This window comes from Aedes albopictus, chromosome 1, assembly GCF_035046485.1.
Source record: "Aedes albopictus strain Foshan chromosome 1, AalbF5, whole genome shotgun sequence".
NCBI lineage: Eukaryota > Metazoa > Arthropoda > Insecta > Diptera > Culicidae > Aedes > Aedes albopictus.
The window spans coordinates 215,738,319-215,762,924 of record NC_085136.1 but is presented as its reverse complement, the minus strand read 5'-3'; the positions used below and the strand labels follow the sequence as shown (position 1 = coordinate 215,762,924).

At 39.7% G+C, this 24,606-nt stretch overlaps 1 protein-coding gene across 3 annotated transcripts; it reads right to left on the bottom strand.

The window, feature by feature from the left end:
- Nucleotides 1-1,280: 1,280 nt before the first annotated feature.
- On the bottom strand, nt 1,281-24,372 carry LOC115263758 (inorganic pyrophosphatase). Of its 3 annotated transcripts, XR_009996393.1 has the most exons (5): nt 24,048-24,372; nt 2,352-3,018; nt 2,180-2,289; nt 1,632-1,880; nt 1,281-1,427 (listed from the first exon to the last, which is right to left on the bottom strand). XR_009996393.1 is itself a non-coding variant. In XM_029867091.2 (4 exons), the coding sequence occupies exons 1-4, from the start codon at nt 24,355-24,357 to the stop codon at nt 1,396-1,398; spliced, it is 1,119 nt and encodes a 372-aa protein (XP_029722951.2). In that variant the 5' UTR covers nt 24,358-24,372; the 3' UTR covers nt 1,281-1,395. The 3 variants fall into 3 exon arrangements, 2 of the variants coding, with proteins under 2 accessions (XP_029722951.2, XP_029722950.2); XM_029867091.2 differs by lacking the exon at nt 1,632-1,880; XM_029867090.2 differs by lacking the exon at nt 1,281-1,427 and having other exon boundaries at nt 1,554-1,880.
- Between the last annotated feature and the right edge of the window lie 234 nt (nt 24,373-24,606).

The window sequence follows — 24,606 nt, the reverse complement described above, 5'->3', positions numbered from 1 at the left end:
GCCATCCACCAGGTGTTGCAAAAATGTCGCGAATACAACGTGCCCACACAATACTTAGTTTATCGATTTCAAAGTTTATGATACAATCGATCGAGAACAGCTATGGCAGATTATGCACGAATACGGCTTCCCGGATAAACTGATACGATTGATCTAGGCGACGATGGATCGAGTGAAGTGCGTAGTTCGAGTATAAGAGACACTTCTCGAGCCCCTTCGAATCTCGCAGAGGGTTACGGCAAGGTGATGGTCTTTCGTGCTTGCTGTTCAACATTGCTTTAGAGGGTGTAATTAGGAGAGCGGGGATAAACACGAGTAGAACGATTTTCACGAAGTCCGTTTAGCTGATTGGTTTCGCTGATATTGATATTATTGCTCGTAAATTTGAGACGATGGCGGAAACGCACATCCGACTAAAGAGTGAAGCCAGGCGAATCGGATTAATCATTAATGTGTCGAAGACAAAGTACATGATGGCAAGGGCTCCAGGGAGGAATTACCGCGCCCGCCACCCCGAATTTATATTGACTGTGATGAAATCGAGGCGGTTGAAGATTTCGTGTACTTGGGCTCACTGGTGACCGCCGACAACGACACCAGCAGAGAAATTCAGAGGCGCATTGTAGCAGGAAATCGTGCTTACTTTCGACTCCGTAAAACTCTACGATCGAATAAAGTTCGCCGTAACACGAAGTTAACCCACTACAAAACGCTGATTAGACCGGTCGTCCTCTATGGGCACGAAACATGGACCCTACGTGCAGACGACCAACGCGCCCTTGAAGTTTTCGAACGGAAGGTGTTGCGCACCATCTACGGCGGAGTGCAGATGGAAGACGAGACTTGGAGAAGGCGAATGAACCACGAGCTGCATCAGCTGTTGATAGAACCAACCATCGTCCATACCGCGAAAATCGGGAGGCTACGGTGGACGGGTTTCGGATAGCAACCCGACTAAAATGGTTCTCGAGAGTCATCCGACCGGTACAAGAAGACGTGGTGCGCAGCGAGCTAGGTGGGTTCGACCAAGTGGAGGACGATCTGCGGACGCTACGCAGAGTACGGGACTGGAGACAAACAGCCCTGGACCGAGTGGAATGGAGACGGCTAGTATGTACAGCAGAGGCCACCCCGGCCGTAGCCTGATCGGTAAGTAAGTAAGTATATAATCTTCTTTGGCACAAGGGTTAACTGAATGTTTCCAGTACTTTTTTTTTGAGAAATGCGACACTCTATATAAAAAAAAAAAGAAATGAGAGGTCATCGTTAAAGATAAAATATTTTTGGTTTAGTTTCGAGTGCTTGTATTTGAAATGTTTTCCGCCATATGTTGTTGTTCATGTAATATCATCCAGATAATGCAATTTTTGATGTTTAGCCAGTTACGAGATCAGCTTACTTCAATGTGATATAATGCCATTTGTCGACTGAAATAAAGCAAAATATAAGTTATATGTTGAACGATTTAAGTTGAAAGACTTATAAGCAAGACAGTAGAGGGATTTTGCGTTCGGATAACTCATGCTATTTATTAGATCAAAAGCAGGTATAGCTTTGTTTCAACCCATCGTTTTACTTGCCAAGCCGTTTTAAACTAACATACTACTATAATAAAAAAAAACAAACTCAACTTTCTGTCCCAAATCCACCAAAAAACTACATGATGAAATAAATACGGTAACACTACTACGTAAATTAGCATTTTCACTAAGCGTGGAGTCGTCAAATGCAGTTTCTGTTCGATAGCCCCATCGTTCATCAGTGGGAATGGACACGTGGTCTTGCGATGGTCTACGTGCGACGGTCGTAAGATTATAATAATGCAGTGCAGGGTTACAACTTGGAATAAGCATTCTCTTCGCGGAAGTGCCACTTGCCAACTACAAAACAGTTACATGGAATGGAGAGGGAGGAAAAATAAGTTAAATGAACAGAGGAACGACTAAACCTAGAAAGCGAGCAATTTCGTGCAACAATAATGGGGGAAATTTGTGCCAGCATCAAAAGACGGGATCAGGTCGTATGAATCATATGTAAATATCATTGCTAAATATCAAAGTGGATGTGACAATCTAAACTTTGTCGAACGTGTGACAACTTTAGATAGCTAGATCGATACTTTTCATTCATATGACCCGTTTCAATTGTTTAAAACGGTAGATAAAAAATGTTAACTTACTGGCATCAGATTGGGGCTCCGAATTTCCACCGTTGGCGCTCTTGGCTAGGACTTCTTCAGCAGCATCGGAAGCCACTAGGTAGGGCGATCCTTCGACGGTAGTGTTCAAGCTGCGGAAACAACAACCATTAGTCTTTTGAACCCCTTTCTTACAACAAATTGTAATATCTACCAAGAAATGCCAGTATCTTCAATCTCCTTGTTGATCAGCGTCCGCCAGAACTTGTGAGTTTCTTCGACGACCTTGGTGGCGAAGGCGGCATCCTTGGCCTCACCATTGAAGGCAAACTGATTCTCAGGTTTGCCGTCCGGAATCTTGTAAATCTTGAACCATTCAACGGTGGCCTTCAGCAGACCGGGGAACACCTTGTCGACATCGTTGACGTCGTTCAGCTGATCAGCGACGGGATCGTTCACGTCGATCGTAATGACCTTCCAGTCGGTTTCGCCCTCATCGATCAGGGCGACCGTTCCGAGGATCTTAACCTGGACGACCTCGCCGCGCTTGGCAATGCGGGAACCAATTTCCAGCGCATCGATCGGGTCGTTGTCTCCCTTGCAACCGGTGTTGGGGTCCAGATGATCGGGATTTTCCCAGGTCTGCGGAAGTGCTCCGTAGTTCCAGATGTATCCATGGTGGGGGAAGCAGTTGGCCACGAATCGCAGCTTGCCCTTCTTGACGTCCTGCTTGATAGGATTCAGCCCCTCGGCGAGGGAGATTTCCATCTTGGCGTTGGTCCACCGGGGAACCTCCACCACCATGTTGTACACCGTTTTGGCATCGTTGGCGTACAGTGGAATGTCGTGCAGCGGTGAAACCGACTGGCCCTCCTCAGTTTCTGGAAAAGTAAAGGTAGAGGTTTGAGATTTATTAGTTTCTCTTCCTATAATTGAGCTGATATAAAAGCTAGTTGACATAAATAAACATTTTCACATTTCTAATTTGAAAGAAACGACCAGTACATGTTGTGTGGCAAGACACAATTACATGCCATGTCCTAAAGAAGAAAGTACAAAATTGATTATCAATTTTACCAGAATTCGCGTTATCTACTTGTAAGCTACTAACACTTCGAAGACAAATGTCGATTTCGATCTTTATCAGCTTAGAAACGATAACACGCGAAAAAGCTTTTAACGAACATCGAACATGGCAATGGTATGGTGGAAGTGTCTTCTTCGTACAATCGCTTATTTGCTAAACACACAATGTGATGGAATTCCGACTACGATTCAAGACCTCATCTAAGAGAAACATAGTGAACCGTGGAGGCGTTTGGAATTCTGAGTGGCACTAGTCTATTAATGAATTTTAACACGTAGATATTACAAGTGATTCATTGATTTATGCTCTCTATATTTCCATAACTCGATGCGTCACGTCGCGTAGGGCATAGTGTAAATTGAAAATTAGTGTAATCTTATTAATCGGATATCTTTGGTAAAACTTAAATGATAGATAATCAAAAATTAGCAGAATTTTCGCAAAGTTATTATTTTATATAAAGTTCAGAAAATTAAAAAAATATATGTTAAAAGGAGGAATTTTTAAATGTTATCAATTTGAATTCCTTACACAATTTTAACACCGAAGTTGGATATATGTTTTCTATGCTAGTGATGTATCAATGTTGTGAATTCAAAATTTAGCCCATGATTCTTCCTTGAACTCCTTTCGGAATTCTTCCTTGGATTTCTATCACCATTCTTCCACTTGATTCTTTCACAGTTACTCGCAGTATCCTTCCGTCTAGTTCTTCCTTGAAATTATCAAAGGTTTTTTTCTGGCTTTCTCCAGTTTCCCAAGTATAAATATACAGAGGTTTCTACGCTTTGGCTTCAATAAATAGTTCCATTCCATTTTTTCGGTGTTCTGTCGGGATTTCTGATAGTCGCTCCTGGGATTTCTACAACAATTCCTCCCAGGGTTTCAGCAGAAATTTTCCATGGGATACCTGCTAAAGTATGTACCCCCGGGATTCCTCCAATAGAACTTTTCAAAATTTTTCCAATATTTTTTCAGGAATTTATCGTAGTGATTAGTTTTCCAATAGTTTCTATTTCGATATTTGCGGAAGTTCTTCCAATATTTTCTTTACTCCCACAACTTCTTTCCGAGATGTCCCAGTTTCACTCAGGATTTATTTCGAAGTTCCTTTCGTGATTTCTTTAATAAGGCTTTGAGTAGTTTTATTTTGCTAAATTTCACCGCGATGCTTTCAAGTATTTCTCCAGGAACTTCTTACAAGAAATCTCGTAAGTTGCCTCAGGAGTAGACCTGTGCGCCGACTATATTTTGCTCGGCGGCGGCGTGAATCGGCGTGACCAAAATTTGACCATAATGTTGGCAAAGCAAAGAAGTTGTCATTACGCTTATGAATTTTTAGTCTGAGCTTTTTCATGACCATTGATGACATAAAGTATTACGTTTAAATAAATACCTCTTTTTATTTCTGTTCGGGTCCGTCACTGCCACCACATTACCTGCATCCTTAGTGTAGTGCATGTTGCATTACTTTATTTCAAATAAAGGGCAATAAAATACCGGTTTTGCAATAAAATACAGTTTTTATTTTGTTTTCTTCGAACCTTCAGAAGCAATCACATTTGATAATAAGGTCGCATTATTTACACTGAGGAATCTCCGAATGATTTCAGGGAGGAATCTCAGAAGGTATTCCAGAAGGAGTCCTAAAGAAACTCCTGAAGGAATCCATAAAGAAAATTCTGGACTTATCTCTACAGGAACTGCTGTATTTAACCCTGAATGAAGGAACTTCTGCAGGAATCTCTGGTGGTTTAAAAAAATCTCTTGGAAAGATACCTGCAGAAACTTCTGAAGAAATCCCTGATTTTCGAGGAATTTCAGAAAGAAATCCAGAGAGAATCATCGAAAGAATTCCCGAAGGATTCCCCAAATGAATTCAAGCAGGAATTCCAGAAGAAATCCCCGAAGGAATTCTAGCGGGAATTTCTAAAGGAATCCGAGAAGGATTTAAGGAGGAATGAACGAAAAATATCCAGGACGAATCTCTGAAGGAATTCCAAGAGAAATCCCTGAGAGAATTCTGGGAGGAACTGCCGAAGGAATTTCAAGAGGAATCCTTGAAGGAATTCTGGGAAGAATCCGCGAAGGAATACTAAGAGGAATTCCGGTAGGCATCCCCGAAGGAACTCCAGGAATCTCCGAAGAAAATCGAAGAAGAATCTCCAAAGGAATTCCAAGAGGGAATCCCGAAGGAATTTAAGAAGGAATCCCCGAAGGAACTCTAGATAGGGTGGGGCGGGGCAAGATGGGTCACCTAAGGATGGATCACCATAACTTTGTAAATACAAATCGTATTGGTTTGTATTCGACCGCTATATTATTTAATACACTAGTTAGCTATGCTAAAAGTCGATAAAAAGTTCATTAAATACAAAATAGGATATTAAACCAGCAGTTTTAAAAAGTGATCGATTTTGCGCCGTGAAAAAAGTGCGGGCAAGATGGGTCACCTTTTAAGTAATTCACATTTTCTCAACGAAAAACGTCAAAATATAAGATTTGTTCCGCATTCATATATGCTCCATATCCATACTGAGTAAACACGAGCTACTAGTAAACATTTTATAAATTTATTTGGAGTATAAAAAACTTTACGATTTGAGTGGTCCTAAGGCGATTTGAAAATCGATGTTTTCACTAAAAAATTATCATAATTTTATGTTATAATTTTGAGCGTTCATTCCGCTTGATTGAAGTCATTTATGAGATATTCTTGTAATAAAAAATAAATAACTTCTGAATGCTCCAAAAATACGTTCAAAATTGAAGGTGACCCATCTTGCCCCGCGGCCGTTTATATGGAGATTATATGGAATGTATCGCCTAAGAAAAATGGCTAAAAACCATTTTATTTTTTATTTCCAATGAGAGTGAATAATTTTTCAATCAATGCCCCAAACTTTTGTATATTCATGCTGGTCATCTAACAAAATTATTAACATAATCAAAACATAAGTAATGCGCCCAAAAATAGCACTGATACATCTTGCCTCGCCCCACCCTACAATTTCAGGACGAATCTCCGAAGAAATTGGAAGACGATTCATCAAAGGAATTTCAAGAGGAAATCCCGAAGGAATTTCAGGTAAAATCTCCGACGGAATATCAGAAGGAATCCCCGAAGAAATATTAAAAGGAATCCCCAAAGGAATTTTAAAAAGAATCCCCGAAAGAATTCTAGGAAGAACCTTCCAAAGAATTCCAGGAGAAATCCCTGAAGGAATTCCAGGGGGGACCACCGAAGCAATTCTGGGGAGAATCTCCGAATGAATTCCAAGCGGAATCCTCAAAGGTTTTTCAAAAGGAAACCCTTAAGGAATTGCAAGAAGAATCCCCATAGGAAGTCCTGGAGAAGAAATTCAAAAGGAATCTCCGAAGGAACTCAAAGAAGAATCCCCAAATTCCAGGAGGAATTTCCGAAAGAATTGTGAGAGAAATCACCGAAAAAATTCAAGGAAATCCCGAAGAAAACCCAGCAGGAATCCACGACGGAATATCAAGAAGAATCCACGAAAGAATTTCAGGAGGAATCCACGAAGTAAGTCCTGGAGGAATCCCCAAAGGAATTAAAAAAAAAAACAATGGAATTTGAGAAGAAATCCCTAAAAGATTTCTACGAGGAGCCATCGAAAAATATCCAGGAAGAATCTTCGAATGAGTTCCAGGAGAAATCCTCGAAGGAACTCCATAAGGAACACCTGGATAAATTTCATGAGGAATCCCCGAAGGAATTTTAAGAGGAATCCGTGAAGGCATTTAAGGCGGAATCCCTGAAGAAGTTCCTGGAGTAATCCTCGTATGAATTTCATGACAAACCTCTGAAATCATTCTAGGAGGTATCCCCGCAGGAATTCCAAGAAGAAATCCCGAAAAAATCCAACACGGATCCCAAAGGAGTTCCAGCTATAATACACAAAGCAATTCCAGCAGGAATCCCCAAAAGAATTCCAAGGGAATTCGAGAAAGAATGCCCAAAGTGTTTCTAGGAGGAATGAACGAAAAATATCCTGATGAAATCTCTGATGGATTTACAGAAGACAACCTCGAAGGAATTCTAGGAGGAATCACTTAAGGATTTTCAGAAGACAACCTCGAAAGAATTCTATTAAGAATCCTCGGAGGAATTTCATAAGGATTTCCCTGAGGGATCCCCGAAGAAATTCCAGGAAAGAAATCTCCGAAGAAATTCTAAGAGGAAACACCAAAGCAATTCCAAGAAGAATCCCCGAAAGAATTCCAGGAGGAATCCTCGATGAATTCCAGGAGGAATCTCCCAAGGAAATCCAGGGGGCAATCTTGAAGGAAGTCCCGAAAGAATACCCGACGGAATTCCTGGAGGATTTTTTTATCCTTGAGGATAATTCCAGCAGAAATCTTCAAAGAAATTACATGAGAAATCCCTGCAGGAATCCCAGGGGGAACCCCTGAAGGAATTCTAGGGGGAATCTCCGAAGGATTTCCAAGCGAAATAATTGAAGGATTTTCAAGAGGCAACCCTGAATGAATTTCAAGAGGAATACCCATAGGAAGTCTAGGAGGAATCTCCAAAGGCATTCCAAAAGGAATCCCCGTAGGGACTCTATGAGCAATCCCCGAAGGAATTTCAAGAGAAATCCCCTAAGAAATATTAGGAAAAATCACCGATAGAATTCCAGGAGAAAATCCATGAGGAATCCCTGAAAGAAATCCAGAAGGAATCTCCGAAGAAATTCAAAGAGAAATCATCAATGAAATTCCATTAGGAAACCCCGAAGAAATTTCAGGAGAAACCCACGATAGAATATCAGGAGGAATTCCCGAAACAATTTCATAAGAAATCCATGAAGGAAGTCCTGGTGGAATTCCAAAGGAATTCCAGGAGAAATTCCAGAATAAAGTGTAGGAGGAATCTCCGGAAGAATATATAGAGGAATCCCCGAAATAATACCAGGAGGAATCCCTAAATGAAGTCCAGGAGGAATTTCCGAAATAATACCAAGAAAAATCTACAAAGGAATCACAAAAGGAATTCCAGGAGAAAACCGCAAAGGAATCCACGACGGATTATCAGGAGGAATCCTTGAAGTTTTTCAAGAGTAATCCTCAAAGGAAGTTCAGAGGAACCCCCGAAGAAAGTCCAGTTGTAATCCCCGAAAATAATGCAGGATGAATCCTGTTGGAATTTCTTCGGTGTCCTTGGATTCTTCTATAAGATTCTCTGAGAGAACTCCTGTAGCACTTATTTCCTGACTAATTTCTGTAAGAACTCCTGTAGGATTTATTTAGGCTTTGAATTTATTAATTTTAATTCATTTGCCTCCAAAACTGTAGGAATTTCTAAAAGAACTTCAGAATGAATCCCTACAGGAACTTCTACACTAATTTCTGAAGACTTCCTGCAGGAATTCCTTAAAAGCTTCTTACAAAATTCTTGATGGATCTCCAGGAGACGAACTCTTGTTGAAATAATTCAGGGAGTTTCTGAAGGAATTCCCAATGAACACCTGGTCGAACTCTTGTAAAGATCCTCGAAGGAACTTCTGGAACAATCCTTGAAAGAACTTCTGTAAGAATCTCTGAAAAATTACATGAGGCATTCCGAAGGAATCCCTGAAGCAATTTTAGGAGGGATGCTAGAAGGAATTCCTGAAAGAACCTTTGATGAAACTCCCGGAGTGATCCCTGAAGGATCTTTTTAGGATCCCTACGGAACGTCAGTAGAAATACCTTGTTGGAATTGTAGACAAATTTCTGATCCCAAGTAACACACTTGTCACCGAAGAGTCACGGCGGCGCAGGTTTTTGTTACCCATAAGTCACTGTGACTTACTCCTCATAAGTCACTGTGACTTACTCCGCATAAGTCACTGCGATACCTCAGTCGGCGTGGCGCGGTGGCGCACAGGTCTACCCAGGAGCTATTCCGAGAAAAACTCTCAGAAAAAAAGCATTCATGATCGTGGAACAAGTTCTGGTAGGGATTTCAAGAAATTCGGTAAACAACTACAAAGCACCGCCTAAAAAAGCTCAGAAAGAAAACATGAGGTTAACTCCATGAGAAATACCAGCAGTAGCCCCTGCAGAAATACCAGGAGACACTTTGATAAAAATTTCAAGAGATCTTAAATCAGTAAAATTTTTATATCCTTCAAATGAAGAATAATAAAGATGTTGACAGTCCAAGGCTTATGCAGTCTCTGCTGTGTGGTCCAATGACCACTAGTATGGGACAAACATCAAATTCTCGCTCCAGTCGACTTTTTTGATTCCAATTAGGTCCCATATGAAATGTGCAAAATTTCAGCGCAATCGGTGAAACTATAATTTAGCGCAAGCGGTTTAAAGTTTTCATAGGATTTACTATGGGAAAAGTTACACTTTCGGATAAAAAATCCCAGAAGTCGCTTCTTGTCTCCTTTATTCAAATCGATCAACGCTTCTTGTAGAAAAATCATTTATGAAGCTTTCCTTCGAAGACCACAAAACGATTGGATGCTTGTGGAAAAAGTTATTGATTTATTTAAAAGTTATTATTATTGGATTAGGGTAATTCGCCAATTGTTGAACGGTTAGTACTGACTTTTTTGTTTTCGTTTATTTTTCCGTGCATAATTCCACTTTACTTGAAAAATATCCAGTGAACGTCTAGATCCACTCATCCCTTATACTTCCCATTGAATTTAAATTCCCTTAAATTCCATTTTCTAAGAGAAAATAGAACATTTGCATGGGAAGTCTATTACCCAAATGTTAAACGCTGCCTTAAGCTAGCTCATCCTAATGTTGGACGATTCTAGCTAAATGTTGAACGGTTCAAGCTTTGTTCGTAATTGATGACGTATAACCCGACATCAACCTATCATTGACCTGTTTTTATTTTGGCTACCAAACCCAACATAAACCCTACAGTTGTCCGATGTGGGTCCAACAGTGGTCCAACATTTGATAAAATTTGACCCGACATCCGATAATTTTTCACTCTGGCGGAATTTTTCCGGGTTTTTCGTGTTTTGTGGCCAATAAGTCATTTGAGTGGCAATTTATTCAAAAGACAGGGAATAACTTCTCATTTGAAAAGAGCTCTAGTGGACTGAAATCGTTTTAAACATAGCTAGATGTAAAAAAGACTGAAAAGATTTGACTAGAAGCGAAAACGATTGAATAAAAGAACGTCTTTAAAAGCCCCTGAAACACTTCTAGATACCCATGGAACCCATTCAACTTCCTGGAACACCCCTGGAATGACTCTGAAATCCTTTGCAAACTCGTGGATCGTTCCTAAACCCCTGTGGAACGCCTCGAAATACTACTGGGATCAACTTAAAACTCTGAATCCCTCTGGAACTCCCTTGAAACCCATTGAAAACTACTGGAACCATCCTGAAGCCCTCTGCAAACCTTCGGAACATTCCTGGAACGCCCTTGAAACCCTATGACATGCACGATTAGGTAGAGTGGAAAAAAATCTGGCAGTCATGCTAACATCGTAGGTTATGTCAGTATTCAACAATTGGATCCTAAATGCATAATGATAGTGTGATAAGAAAAATATTTTTTACAAATGAAATTACAATGAAAATGTGATTTTAAACAATGTTAAACTGTTAAGGACATCCTTCCAGTTCTTGTAACTATAGTGTGACTTTGATATTTGTGGCCAATTTGCCAGCAAAGCTGATTTCGTAAGAGCAATTTCTTAAAATTAATCTTAAGAATTGTGCAGTTTTCATGTTATCAGCGGCACAAACTTTGGAATCAATATTTTTGACGTAAAATATGTATAATTTTGTAACTTAATTGGATCAATATCGTGACACACATGTATACGCATCTACATCATACGTTAACGTTGCGCGAAAATTACTTAAGCTAGATTTATAATAACATTTTCAGAAACTGTTCAACATTTGGGTGGTGTTCAACAATTAGCGAATTACCCTAGTGATCCAACGAACGGCTTTTTGTTTTGTTTTATTAGCAGCACTGTATTAGCTGCCTTCTGCTGCTGTTTCTGGGGATAGTGATGCCTCCCGCCACCCCATGCAACAACGGCAGCAGCAGTGCTGCTGATAAAACAAAACAAAAAGCTGTTCGTTGGATCACTAATCGGTAATAAATCAATAACTTTTTCCACAAGCATCCAATCGTTTTGCAGTCTTCGAAGGAAAGTTTTTTAAATGATTTTTCTACAAGAAGCAATGATCGATTTGAATTAAAGAGACAAAGGGCGACCTCTGGGATTTTTTGTTTGAAAGTATAACTTTTCCCATAGTAAATCCTATGAAAACTTTGAACGGCTTGCGCTAAATTATAGTTTCACCGATTGCGCTGAAATTTTGTACAGTTCATATGAGACCTAAATGGGATCTAAAAAGTCGACTGGAGCGAGGATTTATTTTTTCCATACAAGCGTGTCCCATACTAATGACCACCCGTATTTATACTACCTTAGGTAGACATAATGAATCATACCTAGACATTTAGGTACCGTGATGAATAGTATTTCATGTAGGTAGATATCCTATGAACACAACCATTAGGTAGACACTACAAAAATCAGAAAAAAAAAAACTTTGAGTGACATCCCACGACCAACACCAAAAGGAATCTTCTGAGAGGAGTCCAGGGAGAAACTTCGGAAGAAATTTTAAGTGAAAGTGCAAAAGAAATCCCGCGAGAACCTTAGGGAATACCCCAGCTGGAACTTCTGTAAAAATTTAAAAATAAACTATAGAAGAAAGCTGCCGGAAATTTTATTTTTAAGAAATAGCAGGAGAAAGTTTGAAAGAAATCCCGAAAGGAATTCCTGCAGAAAATCAGTGAAAAAAAAACTTCTTAAAACCCTTGTTGGAGCTGTAGGAAAAACCCAGGAATAACTAACTCCTGTAGCAACGTTGGTATAAATCCCGGGAAGATTTCCCACAGAAGTTCCAAGCGAAACACTGGAAGGAATCGCATAACTGCCCCATATGAACAGGAAACCTATCAAATATAGGACTGATATGCGATCATAGGCAGTATACCTTGAGAGAAACTCTGGTAAGCACCTCCGGGAACTCTAGGAGCAATACCGGGAAAACCTCTAGAAGAAATTCTCTATGATCCCTGTAAAAAATCCAGAACAAACAGATCGTTATTCAGGAATTCTGGAAGATTCTCAAGGAAGAATCCTTGAAAGGCCGAATCTTGGAAAAACGCTGGTAGGAATCCGGAAGGAATTAAAAAAAGAATACAAAGGCCGATAGCATGATAAAATACGGAAGGAATCTTGTGAGAAATTCTGGGAGGCATTGCGAGATGTTTTTTTCAGGGTAGTAGACACTGTTACACTGAAGGGAACCCCCTAGTATTGCCCGCTTCGGAAACGTCTACGTCACCAACAGAGCAAATTCTTCAGACGCACACCAATGCTACAGCACAATCGAGAGGCTGGAACCCTGATTGTGATAAGGGGCTGTTCATAAACCACGTAGACCAAAATTTGGCCATCTCAGACCCCCCCTCCCCCTCGTAGACTTTTGTCCATACAAAAAAATTGAAATTTGTATGGAGCGTAGACTTTGGTCAGAGATGACCACCCTCCCCACCCCCCACCCCAATCCTCTTGATTTATGAACGGCCCCTATCTGACTGAAGGCAATCGATGATGAGCTACAGTTCATGAAGACAAACAGCGTGTAGAAGATGACGTCCTGTCCACGCCACGCGAAGCTCCTAGAAGTCTAAGTGGGTATTCCGAGTGAAGGAGGCCAGGCCGTTCGTTAAAAGCTCAACTGCTAGCAAAGGGCTTCTTACGAGAAATTCAACAATCAAATGGTCAAGCTTGGTTTTCACCGATCCCGTCACGATTACTGTTTAAACATCAAGAGCGATGAAGGAGATGAGAATTGAGATGAGAATACGGTGTCCTGTATGTCGACGATTTATTAATCGCGGGGAAGAAATTGAAGTCTATCATTCGTTTGAAGCAGCACCTTTCAACAGTATTCTGTGTGTCCGACTGAAAATTGGATACAATCGTAAAGCTGGAACTCTTCAACTTTCGCAGCAGGCGCATGTGGCTAAAATCGCTGATAATGATGACCGGATATATATTCAAGAGACCAAACAGCTACCGGAGGAATGGAAAGAAGGGGTCATGTGCCCCATCTACAAGAAGGGTGACAAGTTGGAGTGTGAGAACTTTCAAGCGATCGCAATTTTCAATGTCGACTACAAAGTGCTATCCCAGATCATTCCGTCGTCTATCACCTAAAGTGAATGAGTTTGTGGGAAATTATCAAGCCGACTTCGTCGATGGCCGCTCGACAACGGACCAGATTTTCACAGTGCGGAAAATACGATGGACGGTGTAGAAAACTGCGTAACGAAAACTTTTTTATTTCATTTTCCGTTATATTTCATTCATTGTTCGTGATTCACATCTCTGCAGCATTTTCTTCAAAGATTAGTCCAAAAGGATTCAGTGATGCCTCCAGGACATCAGGGACAGAGGTTTTTTTTTTTGTCAGGGATTAATCCAGGAGTTTCTTCGGAGATTTCTGAAGGACAAGGATTCATCTTAAAATTGCTTCAAAGATTCCTCTACAATTTCATCAGGAATCGGGAGTTCCTTCTGGGATTTCTTTTGAAATATCATCAAAGATTCCTCCAGGAATTTCTTTCATTCAAGTTCATTCAGTGATTAGTCCAGGCAGTGGCGTCTCGTAACCTCACTTTTCACCTTAAAACTAGCATTTGCGGAGAATTCAGAATCAAAATCAAATTGAAAATGGACGGAAACGACTTTTCTCGTCATTTTCTACCATTTACAAGCCAATTTGCTGAGGAAATTCAAGATTTTACATTCGTTGAACAGGTAGATTTGAGGTTAGGGAATCGCCACTGAGTCCACAGGGGCCTGTAACATAATGAAAATTTTACTAATAATATTAGCCTTGTAGCTTGTAACTTGTAATTTTCTGTTGCATAAAAATCCTACAAGTACAAGTTACAAGTCCAATACTACAAGTCGGTTGGACTAACATTATTAGTAGAATTTACAAGTGTATGATGATGATGATATTGTTCTACCATCTATTGTAGCAAGGCAGCTGCCTATAGCACTGGAATAATCTGAAAAGCGATTTGATCAAGATTGTGCTGTTGTTAGTGGTCAGTCATTCTCCTGTATGAAGGGCCAAAAAGGGTTGTGCGGACCCGCAAGCAGAGACACTTGCGCGAAACCCGCGTCAGGGGAAAAGAATCTCCTTCCAGAAGAAAGTTCTCACGAACAACTGCAAAATCAAGCCCTCGATTGACAGAATACTCCCAATAGATGGGGTCGAAGAGCCCGCCCTCAATCCACGAAATGTTAACAACAAGGAGGAGGCAGTTCCAAGCTCCTGTCCAAATCGTTTCAATCGGGTGCCCTGATGGTCCCTCCCTTTCCCAATATATCATGAGATATGTATATGTAATGTATGTCAGTGTGTGTTGTGTATGTTTTGTTATACATTTGTTAGAAAATAATCATAATCATGATTAATAAGCATTTATAAAATATGCAAAACATTTACCTGATTACTCCTCAAATAAAATGTGGATTAGCAACAAAACATTAAAAAAAGCACATCAAATCTCGATCCTGGAATGTTTGCTCACCACTGATCGGCCACTTTAGGCATGAAAACATTAACAAGCTCGAGATTCGATGTAGTGGTAGATCTTACGCCGCAACGCACCATTCTAAGGTGACCTACCCACGTTACGGGGCTAGTAGAATTTACAAGTGTATGTTGCATAAACAAATTACAAGTATAAAATATTAGCTATGACTTGTAGGGTGGGGCGGGGCAAGATGGGTCACGGGGCAAGATGGGTCAGTGCCATTTTTGGGCGCATTACTCATGTTTTGTTTAGATTAATAATTTTGTTAGATGACCAGCATGAATATACAAAAGTTTGGGGCATTGATTGAAAAATTATTCACTCTCATTGGAAATAAAAAATAAAATGGTTTTAGCCATTTTTCTTATGCGATACATTTCATATAATCTCCATATAAACGGCTGCGGGGCAAGATGGGTCACCTTCAATTTTGAACGTATTTTTGGAGCATTCAAAAGTTATTTATTTTTTGTTACAAGACTATCTCATAAATGACTTCAATCAAGCGGAATGAACACTCAAAATTATAACATAAAATTATGATAATTTTTTAGTGAAAACATCGATTTTCAAGACGCCTTAGGACCACTCAAATCGTAAAGTTTTTTATATTCCAAATAAATCTATAAAATGTTTACTAGTAGCTCTTGTTTATTCAGTATGGATAAGGAGCATATATGAATGCGGAAAAAATCTTATATTTTGACGTTTTTCGTAGAGAAAATGTGAATTACTTAAAAGGTGACCCATCTTGCCCCGCACTTTTTACACGGTGCAAAATCGATCACTTTTTAAAACTGCTCGTTTAACATCATATTTTATATTTAATGAACTTTTAATCGATTTTTAGCATAGCTAACTAGTGTATTAAAGAGTAGCGGACGAATACAAACCAATACGATTTGTATTTACAAAGTTATGGTGATCCATCCTTATGCGACCCATCTTGCCCCGCCCCACCCTACTTTTGATTACAAGCCTCAAAGGTCTTGTAAAATAATTTACAAGTTAGATTTAAAGTATTGCAGAAGTCATATTCAGTTTTGAATATATCGATTTACCATTTTGATAAACTCAAAAAATATTATTTATCTAACATGTCAACCTTAATTCCAGTTTTCGACGATTAAATTTGGCAATAGGGAATCGCGCCACTTGGGCGGTGGCTTCTATATTCGTCTGTTTTCCACTATAACTCAGTCAAATTTGAACCAATTGACACAACTTTTGAAATGTGGTAAGATAGGTATAGTATCTACCCGTGTACAACATTTCAAGTCAATTGGTTCAAAATTTACTGAGTTATAGTGGAAAACAGACAAATATAGAAGCCACCGCCCAAGTGGCGCGATACCCTATGTATTCGAAACTCATTGAAGAGAAAATTGCGTTGATGTACACTTTGTGTCCAAAATATAATTTCTGCTGAGTCTCTCAAGTTCTTCAAAGTTTCTACAATACCCATCTATGATTGGAGATTGTACATGTTGCTAAATCTTTATACATTGTTTTTCAACTAGTGTTATTAAATCTTTGGGACATTTTATTAGAAATCTACGTACTTGCAGTGCCATACTTTGTAAAAAAATATTTCGTCAGAGCTGGCGAAAATGATCCAAACAGCACATGCTTTTCTTCATGTATCGTATGAAGAATGCAAAACTTCGAAATAAATGAAGTTATTTCCGGATGTTACGTGGAAAATGCAGAAAATAAACAAACATCAACTGTCATTTCAAATTAATAGTGAACTGTCGGATGAATTTTTACAGGTAAATGAACCAAAACAACTTCAACACGAATGTTGTTGTTTTTCGGATAACCAACCGAAATGGTATGTTAGACATACGTAATGCCTGAAGTTCATAGGCACAATATGTGTTGAAAAATGGACAAATTGGGTCTCTCTATCGCAATAGCGGTCGTGCGAGGGACATGCGACCGAGTCGAACGCCCGACACACACTGACGGTCTCATTCGCAAGTTGTGGATGAGCATGTGCTGTGGATAGGCAAAAGTCTCGACACTAAAAATAACTTGCTCTCACTGTTGTTCGTACACGGAGAGACGAAACTACCCAAAAGTGAGTTCTTTCCACCCAACTTCGGGGTTGCGTGCGTCAAGCCAATTTTGAGTTGATGGAATCGATGTTTTTGTTGGGTTGTTCCCGCTTGCGTCCATGTGAAAAAAATACCTAATTTTAAGTTTTTTCCACCCAACCGAAATTTTGACTAGGTTGTATTCACTCAAATTTGAGTACTGTGCTAGAAACTCAGTTTTGGCTTGACGCACGGAACTGCAAAAGTTGGGGTGTTTCTCTCTTCACTCTCTGACAACAATAGAAAGAGCGCATGAAAAGGGAGATGAAAAAGAACTCAAAATTGAGTTTAAAAGTACCTAATTTTGAGTTTTTCAGTTTCTCCGTGTAGGCACGCTCAGAGAGTGTTGGAAGTGGACATCTAAGGACCGAAGGAGAGGGTGAATTGCGAGGAAAGAACGTGGGGTGAGGTGGGCTTTGGGTTCAGGTTGGCTTTCTACTTCACAGAATTGTTACCTTGTTCTGTGGCGGAGTTGGTTAACGCGCCCTGTCTAGCGAACTTGGGGAGACGTGGGTTCAAATCCCACCAGAACTACGTGGATTTTTTCGCAATTTTTCCACTCAATTTGTCCATTTTTCAACACATATTGTGCCTATGAACTTCAGGCATTACGTATGTCTAACATACCATTTCGGTTGGTTATCCGAAAAACAACAACATTCGTGTTGAAATAGAGCGGCGGTCTCTCTATCGCAATAGCGGTCGTGCGAGGGACATGCGACCGAGTCGAACGCCCGACACACACTGACGGTCTCATTCGCAAGTTGTGGATGAGCATGTGCTGTGGATAGGCAAAAGTCTCGACACTAAAAATAACTTGCTCTCACTGTTGTTCGTAGGCACGCTCAGAGAGTGTTGGAAGTGGACATCTAAGGACCGAAGGAGATGGTGAATTGCGAGGAAAGAACGTGGGGTGAGGTGGGCTTTGGGTTCAGGTTGGCTTTCTACTTCACAGAATTGTTACCTTGTTCTGTGGCGGAGTTGGTTAACGCGCCCTGTCTAGCGAACTTGGGGAGACGTGGGTTCAAATCCCACCAGAACTACGTGGATTTTTTCGCAATTTTTCCACTCAATTTGTCCATTTTTCAACACATATTGTGCCTATGAACTTCAGGCATTACGTATGTCAAAACAACTTGTATTTTCATGGTCACTAATATTACATGTGCTAATAATATTAGTGGAAAATTGAGCCTTTATGCAACACAAATTATTAGCACTTATAATATTAGTACTTGTAACTTGTAACTTGTAGCTAATATTATTAGCCCGATTATGCTACAGGGCCCAGGAGTTCCTTTTAAAATTCTACCGGGAGTTCTTTCAGGGATTCCGCCAGAAATTCTTTTAGGGAATCTCTCAGGAGTACTTGAAGCGATAGCACCTTAAGATTTTTAGGAGATTTTTCAAGGAGGATCCAGGGTTGTCTCTAGGAGTTACATCAGATAATGCAGGGCTGGTAGCGATGAATGATGTTGAAAATAGTTATTTTAGTGACCTCACTGAACAAAATAGTGACCAAATAGTGACTTTCAGCTGCGAAAATAGTGACTTAATAGTGACTTTCAGGATAGATCAAAATAACTAAAAAGATATAGGGTATCCCAGAAAGTATGAGCACAACTTTGCAGTACTGCCATTTGGGAATGGATATCGTGCCTTAACCCCTTCCCACCCACGACTTTTTTTTCAATGTTTTGAATGGCAATATTTTTTTTAATAAAAAGTTGTTATAAATCACTTAAATTGATCGAAATCAGAAAAAAAAGATTTGATTGTTAATCAATAGTTATTGATTGTTTATCAACAGTTTCACTATTGAATAAAAAAGTAGAGTGCACAAGTACTCTAATAAGGTTATAACCTTTTCGTAATAACTTTTTTACAATATTGATGTGAACTGGTTTAGACCAGATTCGCGAAAAAGTGATGGTGCTCTACATACACCATGAGCGTTAAAGGGTTAATATAAACACATGCTGAGTATTTAAATTTGCACATGACTCTTCGTTTGTATGCGGCAGAACATTCCCTAGAAGAGCTGCAAAAGGTTCTGCACAATTTGCCATTTTCTTTAACAACATTACCTAACTTTTTTCTAAGCATGAAATTGAGCTGGATAAAAACTAAAAAAAACGGGATTTTTTATATGCGTGTCTAGGTATTATGCAACCATTAGTTTTAGTTTTAAACAACATGAACGAACCTGAAAATTTAATTCAAACACAAACACAATGTCTTGGGTTTCAATTGCCTTTTTAAGGTGTTTATTGGTCTCAGCAAATAGTCTAGAAGTAAAATGGGATCATAATTAAATCTATTAACAGACAACACTGAAGACCGGTACATCAATATAAGAAACTGAGGCCAATGAAACCAGTGGATAAAGTCCATGAAGACGAGGAATCAACTGTGCTAGAAAAGACCAGGAGTGATGTGTGCATTCTGGCCGGTCAAAATATTACTGAACAAAAGGCTTATTAAGCGATTGATTCCTTTGAACTCTTCAAAGCGCAGGGTAGGGATGGGATTTTTCCTATATTACTTCACAAGCGTAAAGAAATCATAACACCTATTTCAACCAAGTTGTTCCGATTAAGCTTATCATTAAGCAATATCGCTACAGCTGGGAGAGAAGTGTGAATCACTTTCATCCCAAAGGCAAATAAAAAGCATAGATCATCACCAAAATCCTTCAGACACAAAAGTTTATCGTCCATTACAGGGGATAGATAAAATGATCGGGACAGGCAAAATTTTTACTTTCCAAAAAATGGCCAAATAGTTTTCGAAAAGTGCACAAATATTTTCAAATTTGCACTGTAAGTTGATCAACTAGGTGTGTATCAATAGTCCATATTTTGAAAAGATCGGTCCATTCTACAAGAAGTAAAAAATAATCGAATGCATTGATATTTAAAGCGTTTATGACTGAATACAATGAGCTTTGAAAAACCGATAATTTTGTCTATCCCCTGCATGTTGAAAATAATGGAAAACACTTGGAAAGTATATAAAATCGGCATATTTAACTAAAAGCCCATTGAGTCAAAATCAATTTGCACATCAAGAGGAAATATCCTCGGTAAAAGCACTTTATAAGCTGGTTACAAAATTGGAAAGATCCTTTGAAGCAAATGAAATTTCACTTACCGCCTTTCTTGACATTTAAGGAACGTTCAATTTGGTAACTATTTTGTTTAGTAAGGTCACTAATATAACTATATTCGACATCGCTACTTTATACGATTGAATGAGATATACTGTCAAGACGAAGTTTTGACAAATGCATTGGTAATTGGATTTGATTCGCACCCAAAATAGTTGAAAATAGTGACTTTTTGATTGAAAAAGTGACTTTAGTTGAAAAACCTTAAAAATAGTGACTTTTTAGTGACCAGCATGAAAATAGTGACCAAGTCACTAAATAGTGACTCACTACCAGGCCTGGATAATGCTCCAAGAATTTGTTTAGGACTATAATCAGGCATATCTCCAGGATTTTCTCATGGAACTCTTGCCAGTATTACTACATGATTTCTTTCATGGAATCCTCCAGGTTTTCATTCTGGAATTCCTCCACGAATTCTTTCAGGGATTCCTCCTGGAAATAATTCCAGGGATTCTCCCTGAAATTCCTTCAAGGATTTCTCCTGAAATTCTTTCGGAGATTCTCCCTGGAAATCATCCAAGAAATCTTTTGGGGACTCCATCTGGATTTTCAAGGGGAAATCCTTCGAAGATTCCTCCTGGAAATCCTTGGTTTGAAGGAATCATCCTAAAAATCCTTCGGAAATTCATCCTAGATTTTTTTTTGCGATTCCTCCTGGAATTTCTTCGAGGATTCTTCTTGAAAACCCTTCAGGGATTCCGCCTGGAAATCCTTCGGAGATTCCTCCTGGAAATCCTTCAAGAATTTATCCCGGAATTCCTTCGCAGATTATTACAGGAAATCTTTCGGGGGTGCCTCATGGAATTCCTTCGAGATTGCTCCTGGAATTCCTACTAGGATTCTTCTTGGAATTCCTTCGCAGATTCCTCTTGAACATCCTTCGAGAGTTCCGCCGAGAAATCCTTCGCAGATTCCTCCTGGAATCACTCCGGAGATTCCTCCTGAAATTCATTTGGAAATTCGTCCTGAAATTCCTTTAGATTTTTTTTTGGATTTCTCCCAGGAATTCCTTTCTCGTATTTTCGGAGATTCAGCTAGAATTGCTTCGAGTTTTCCTCCTGGAATTCATTCGATGATTCTTCCTGGAACTCTTTTGGAAATTCTCGCTGGAGTTCCTTAGAATTCTTTTGTTGGAATTTCTGCGAAGATTCCTGGTGGAATTCTTTTGGGGATTCCTCCTGGAATTTCTTCGGAGATTCTTCCTAGAATTCCTTTGAAATTTTATCAGGAACTTCTTCAGAAGTTTATATAGGGATCTCTCTCAGAGATATGCTTGAACCAAGGATTCCTGCAAAAATTCTTTAAAGGTTTCATATAGCAGTTTCTGTAGGGATTATTTCAGAAGTTACTTCAGGAATTCCTCTATGAATTTTCTCACAGATTCCTCTAGGTTTTTTTTTCAGCCATTCCTCCTGTAGTTCCTTCAATGTTCCTCATGAAATTCCTTCTAGGATTTGTCCTGGAAATCTTTCGGGAATTCGTAAGTCTAAATAGAAGTCTAAGTCTAAAATGGAGGAGAACGTAATTCTGGAGCTTCAGTTACGCCGATTCACGAGGCCACCGCAAGTTGCCACCAGCGTGACGCCGATGACACTGCCGCCGCAGGCCAAAAATGGCCGTCACGCCGTTGTCAAGTCAAATGTTGTCGGCGAACAGCTCTAAGAGGTAGGCTTGTATAAATTCGGATGAAAAAAGGGTGCAAAGATGAGTTGGGTAGTCTACGGGTAGAAATCTCTAAAGCAAACAAGTCTTCAGTAGCTGAAACTTGCTATGATAGAAAAGTCAGTAGGATACCCTGATTGAGTGATTGAGTTACATTTCACACAAAGGTATGTTAAAGTTCACATAATAGAGGTAATAATTATTTGTATACCTATTTGAAAATTTACAGTGAAAATGCAGCGCGTTCTTCATCATCGATTTATCGCTTTCCGGCGTAATTCCATCACATGAAACTACAGTCTAGGAACGTGATCTTCTTCTCCTTCTTGGCGTATCGTTCCCACCGGGGCAAAGCCTGCTTCTCACAATATGCTATGCGCACTAGCACGATTATTAACTGAAAGCTTCCTCTGCCAATGACCATTATGTATGTGTATACCGTGCGACAGGTTTGAAGTCAAGTAAATTTACAATACGAAAAGTTCCTTGATCGACCGGGAATCGAACCCGGCATTCTCAGCATGATCATGCTGAATACCCTGAAAGTTTTGAACTGGAAATTTAGGAATATTCACAGGTGTCCATTCAAATCTATTCATGAAACTACCTATCCGCTATTAGCTAAAAATACCAGGAACAGTCGGAGATAGATAGGGTAATTGATCCGATCATGGAGGAGTTAAGCGCTGGGTTCATGTTTAAACCACAATTGTATTGCCCCAAGCAAACTTTTTACATGGATTGAATTGAAAATAATAAAATCCATCCTTAATCTACGGGAAAATAACGAAATATTGCCACTTTGATGTTGTTATGAGCATTTTATTCGTTCTTATCTGAAAGATCATTGTGTTCCTAATGTTGCGGTATTTTGTTCCTATTGTTGCGGTATCCCATTGAAATCATATGGGATACCGCAACATTAGGAACACTACCGCAACAATAGGAACACAGCAGCAAACACATTTATGAAAATATTTTTTTTAAATAGGTTTTTGGGCAAATCTTAAGCAAACAAATGGTGCAATCTCATAATTTAATCACCATACATCTATTAAAAATACCTTTTGGTAACATTTCAGTCGAAAAAGTGCTCAATTGCCATTACCGCAACAATAGGTACTACCGCAACGATGGGAACAATTACCCTAGGTAAATTAGAGTGCAAGTTGTCTTCGTCAGCAGCACCACGACACTTTCTACAAGGAAGTGTTCAACCAAGAGATCTAACTCAACTGATAAGAAACGACGCATTCCTCGAAGCCGAAGGGAGTGTTCTTACGCGACGCGCGCGCTTGGTTCGATGATAAGATAGATCCCGTTTAAAGGTCACCTCTCGCGTGAGTGTGGGACGGAATGTGTCACTATCGAACCACACGGGAAAGGGGGGAACACGCAAGCAAGCTCAAATATTGAATCATGTTTAGTAAAAAAAAGACTATTACATGTTTCCACAGACAACTTTCTCTAATCCGAACGTATCGGGAGTAGGGTAATTGTTCCCATCGTTGCGGTAGTACCTATTGTTGCGGTAATGGCAATTGAGCACTTTTTCGACTGAAATGTTACCAAAAGGTATTTTTAATAGATGTATGGTGATTAAATTATGAGATTGCACCATTTGTTTGCTTAAGATTTGCCCAAAAACCTATTTTAAAAAAATATTTTCATAAATGTGTTTGCTGCTGTGTTTCTATTGTTGCGGTAGTGTTCCTAATGTTGCGGTATCCCATATGATTTCAATGGGATACCGCAACAATAGGAACAAAATACCGCAACATTAGGAACACAATGATCTTTCAGATAAGAACGAATAAAATGCTCATAACAACATCAAAGTGGCAATATTTCGTTATTTTCCCGTAGATTAAGGATGGATTTTATTATTTTCAATTCAATCCATGTAAAAAGTTTGCTTGGGGCAATACAATTGTGGTTTAAACATGAACCCAGCGCTTAACTCCTCCATGATCGGATCAATTACCCTAATTATGTGGTAGTCGGACCTATCGGAAAAGCGGGATTCCCCCTAATGATTATTACTGCATGTAATTTGATGATAATAGGTTGTTTAAGGTTATGCAACTAAAATTACTACTTCCGTTCGACGTCAAACTCTGGAAGAGCGCTAACAACGTAGCAGGTAAATTGGGTAAATGACAAACTAACAAATACCCACTTTCTCTGCAATCAAAACCTATCCACCGAACTTTGATCCACAACAACATAAATTGCATTATAAGGTAATTTAATACTCACTGAAGAACACCCGGTAGTCGGTGGAATTTTGTGCGCCCCGTTCCACGGTCTGGTACTTCTTCGCTGCTCCGGTCATCTTCAGGCAAGAACTTCCCGTGTTTGCTGATGTGTAACTTCGAAAACTGCCGAACCGGTCGTCGCGAACGCCACCAAACGAATCAAACTGTCCCACACAGGTTCCCGTACGGAGAAAACGTGCTGCGGCCGAAGCGGTTTTTAATCCGTAGCGAAACTGCTGCTGCTGCTGAAAACACCGCGTCACGAGTGGGACTGTCGTCCGGCTACCGCCAACAACACACGACGGGAACATTTTTGGCACTGCTTTGTTGTGGTTGTGTGCGAACGGCGCACCGTGGCAGAGCGCAGTGTTTACGGCAGCATCAAAGTATTTCGCTCGGAATGGTATGCACGTTTAGTTTGTTCAAGCATGTTTGCCCGGCATGACGTCATGATTGAAATTATGCCGGAACCGCCGAAACTCAACCATCGGTGCTCTCACCAACGTCTGCAAAAATCAGAAATAAAATTAGGTAAATAAATTTTATTTAATATTTATACG

Bases quoted from the DNA above. Each gene is read 5' to 3' on its own strand.
- LOC115263758 (XM_029867090.2), bottom strand. From the start codon at position 24,357: ATGTTCCCGTCGTGTGTTGTTGGCGGTAGCCGGACGACAGTCCCACTC. The intron at 3,019-24,047 runs GTGAGTATTAAA...TTACTTTTCCAG, and splicing joins CGACTACCGGGTGTTCTTCA to AAACTGAGGAGGGCCAGTCG. The intron at 1,881-2,179 runs GTAAGTTAACAT...ACTGTTTTGTAG, and splicing joins GGAGCCCCAATCTGATGCCA to TTGGCAAGTGGCACTTCCGC.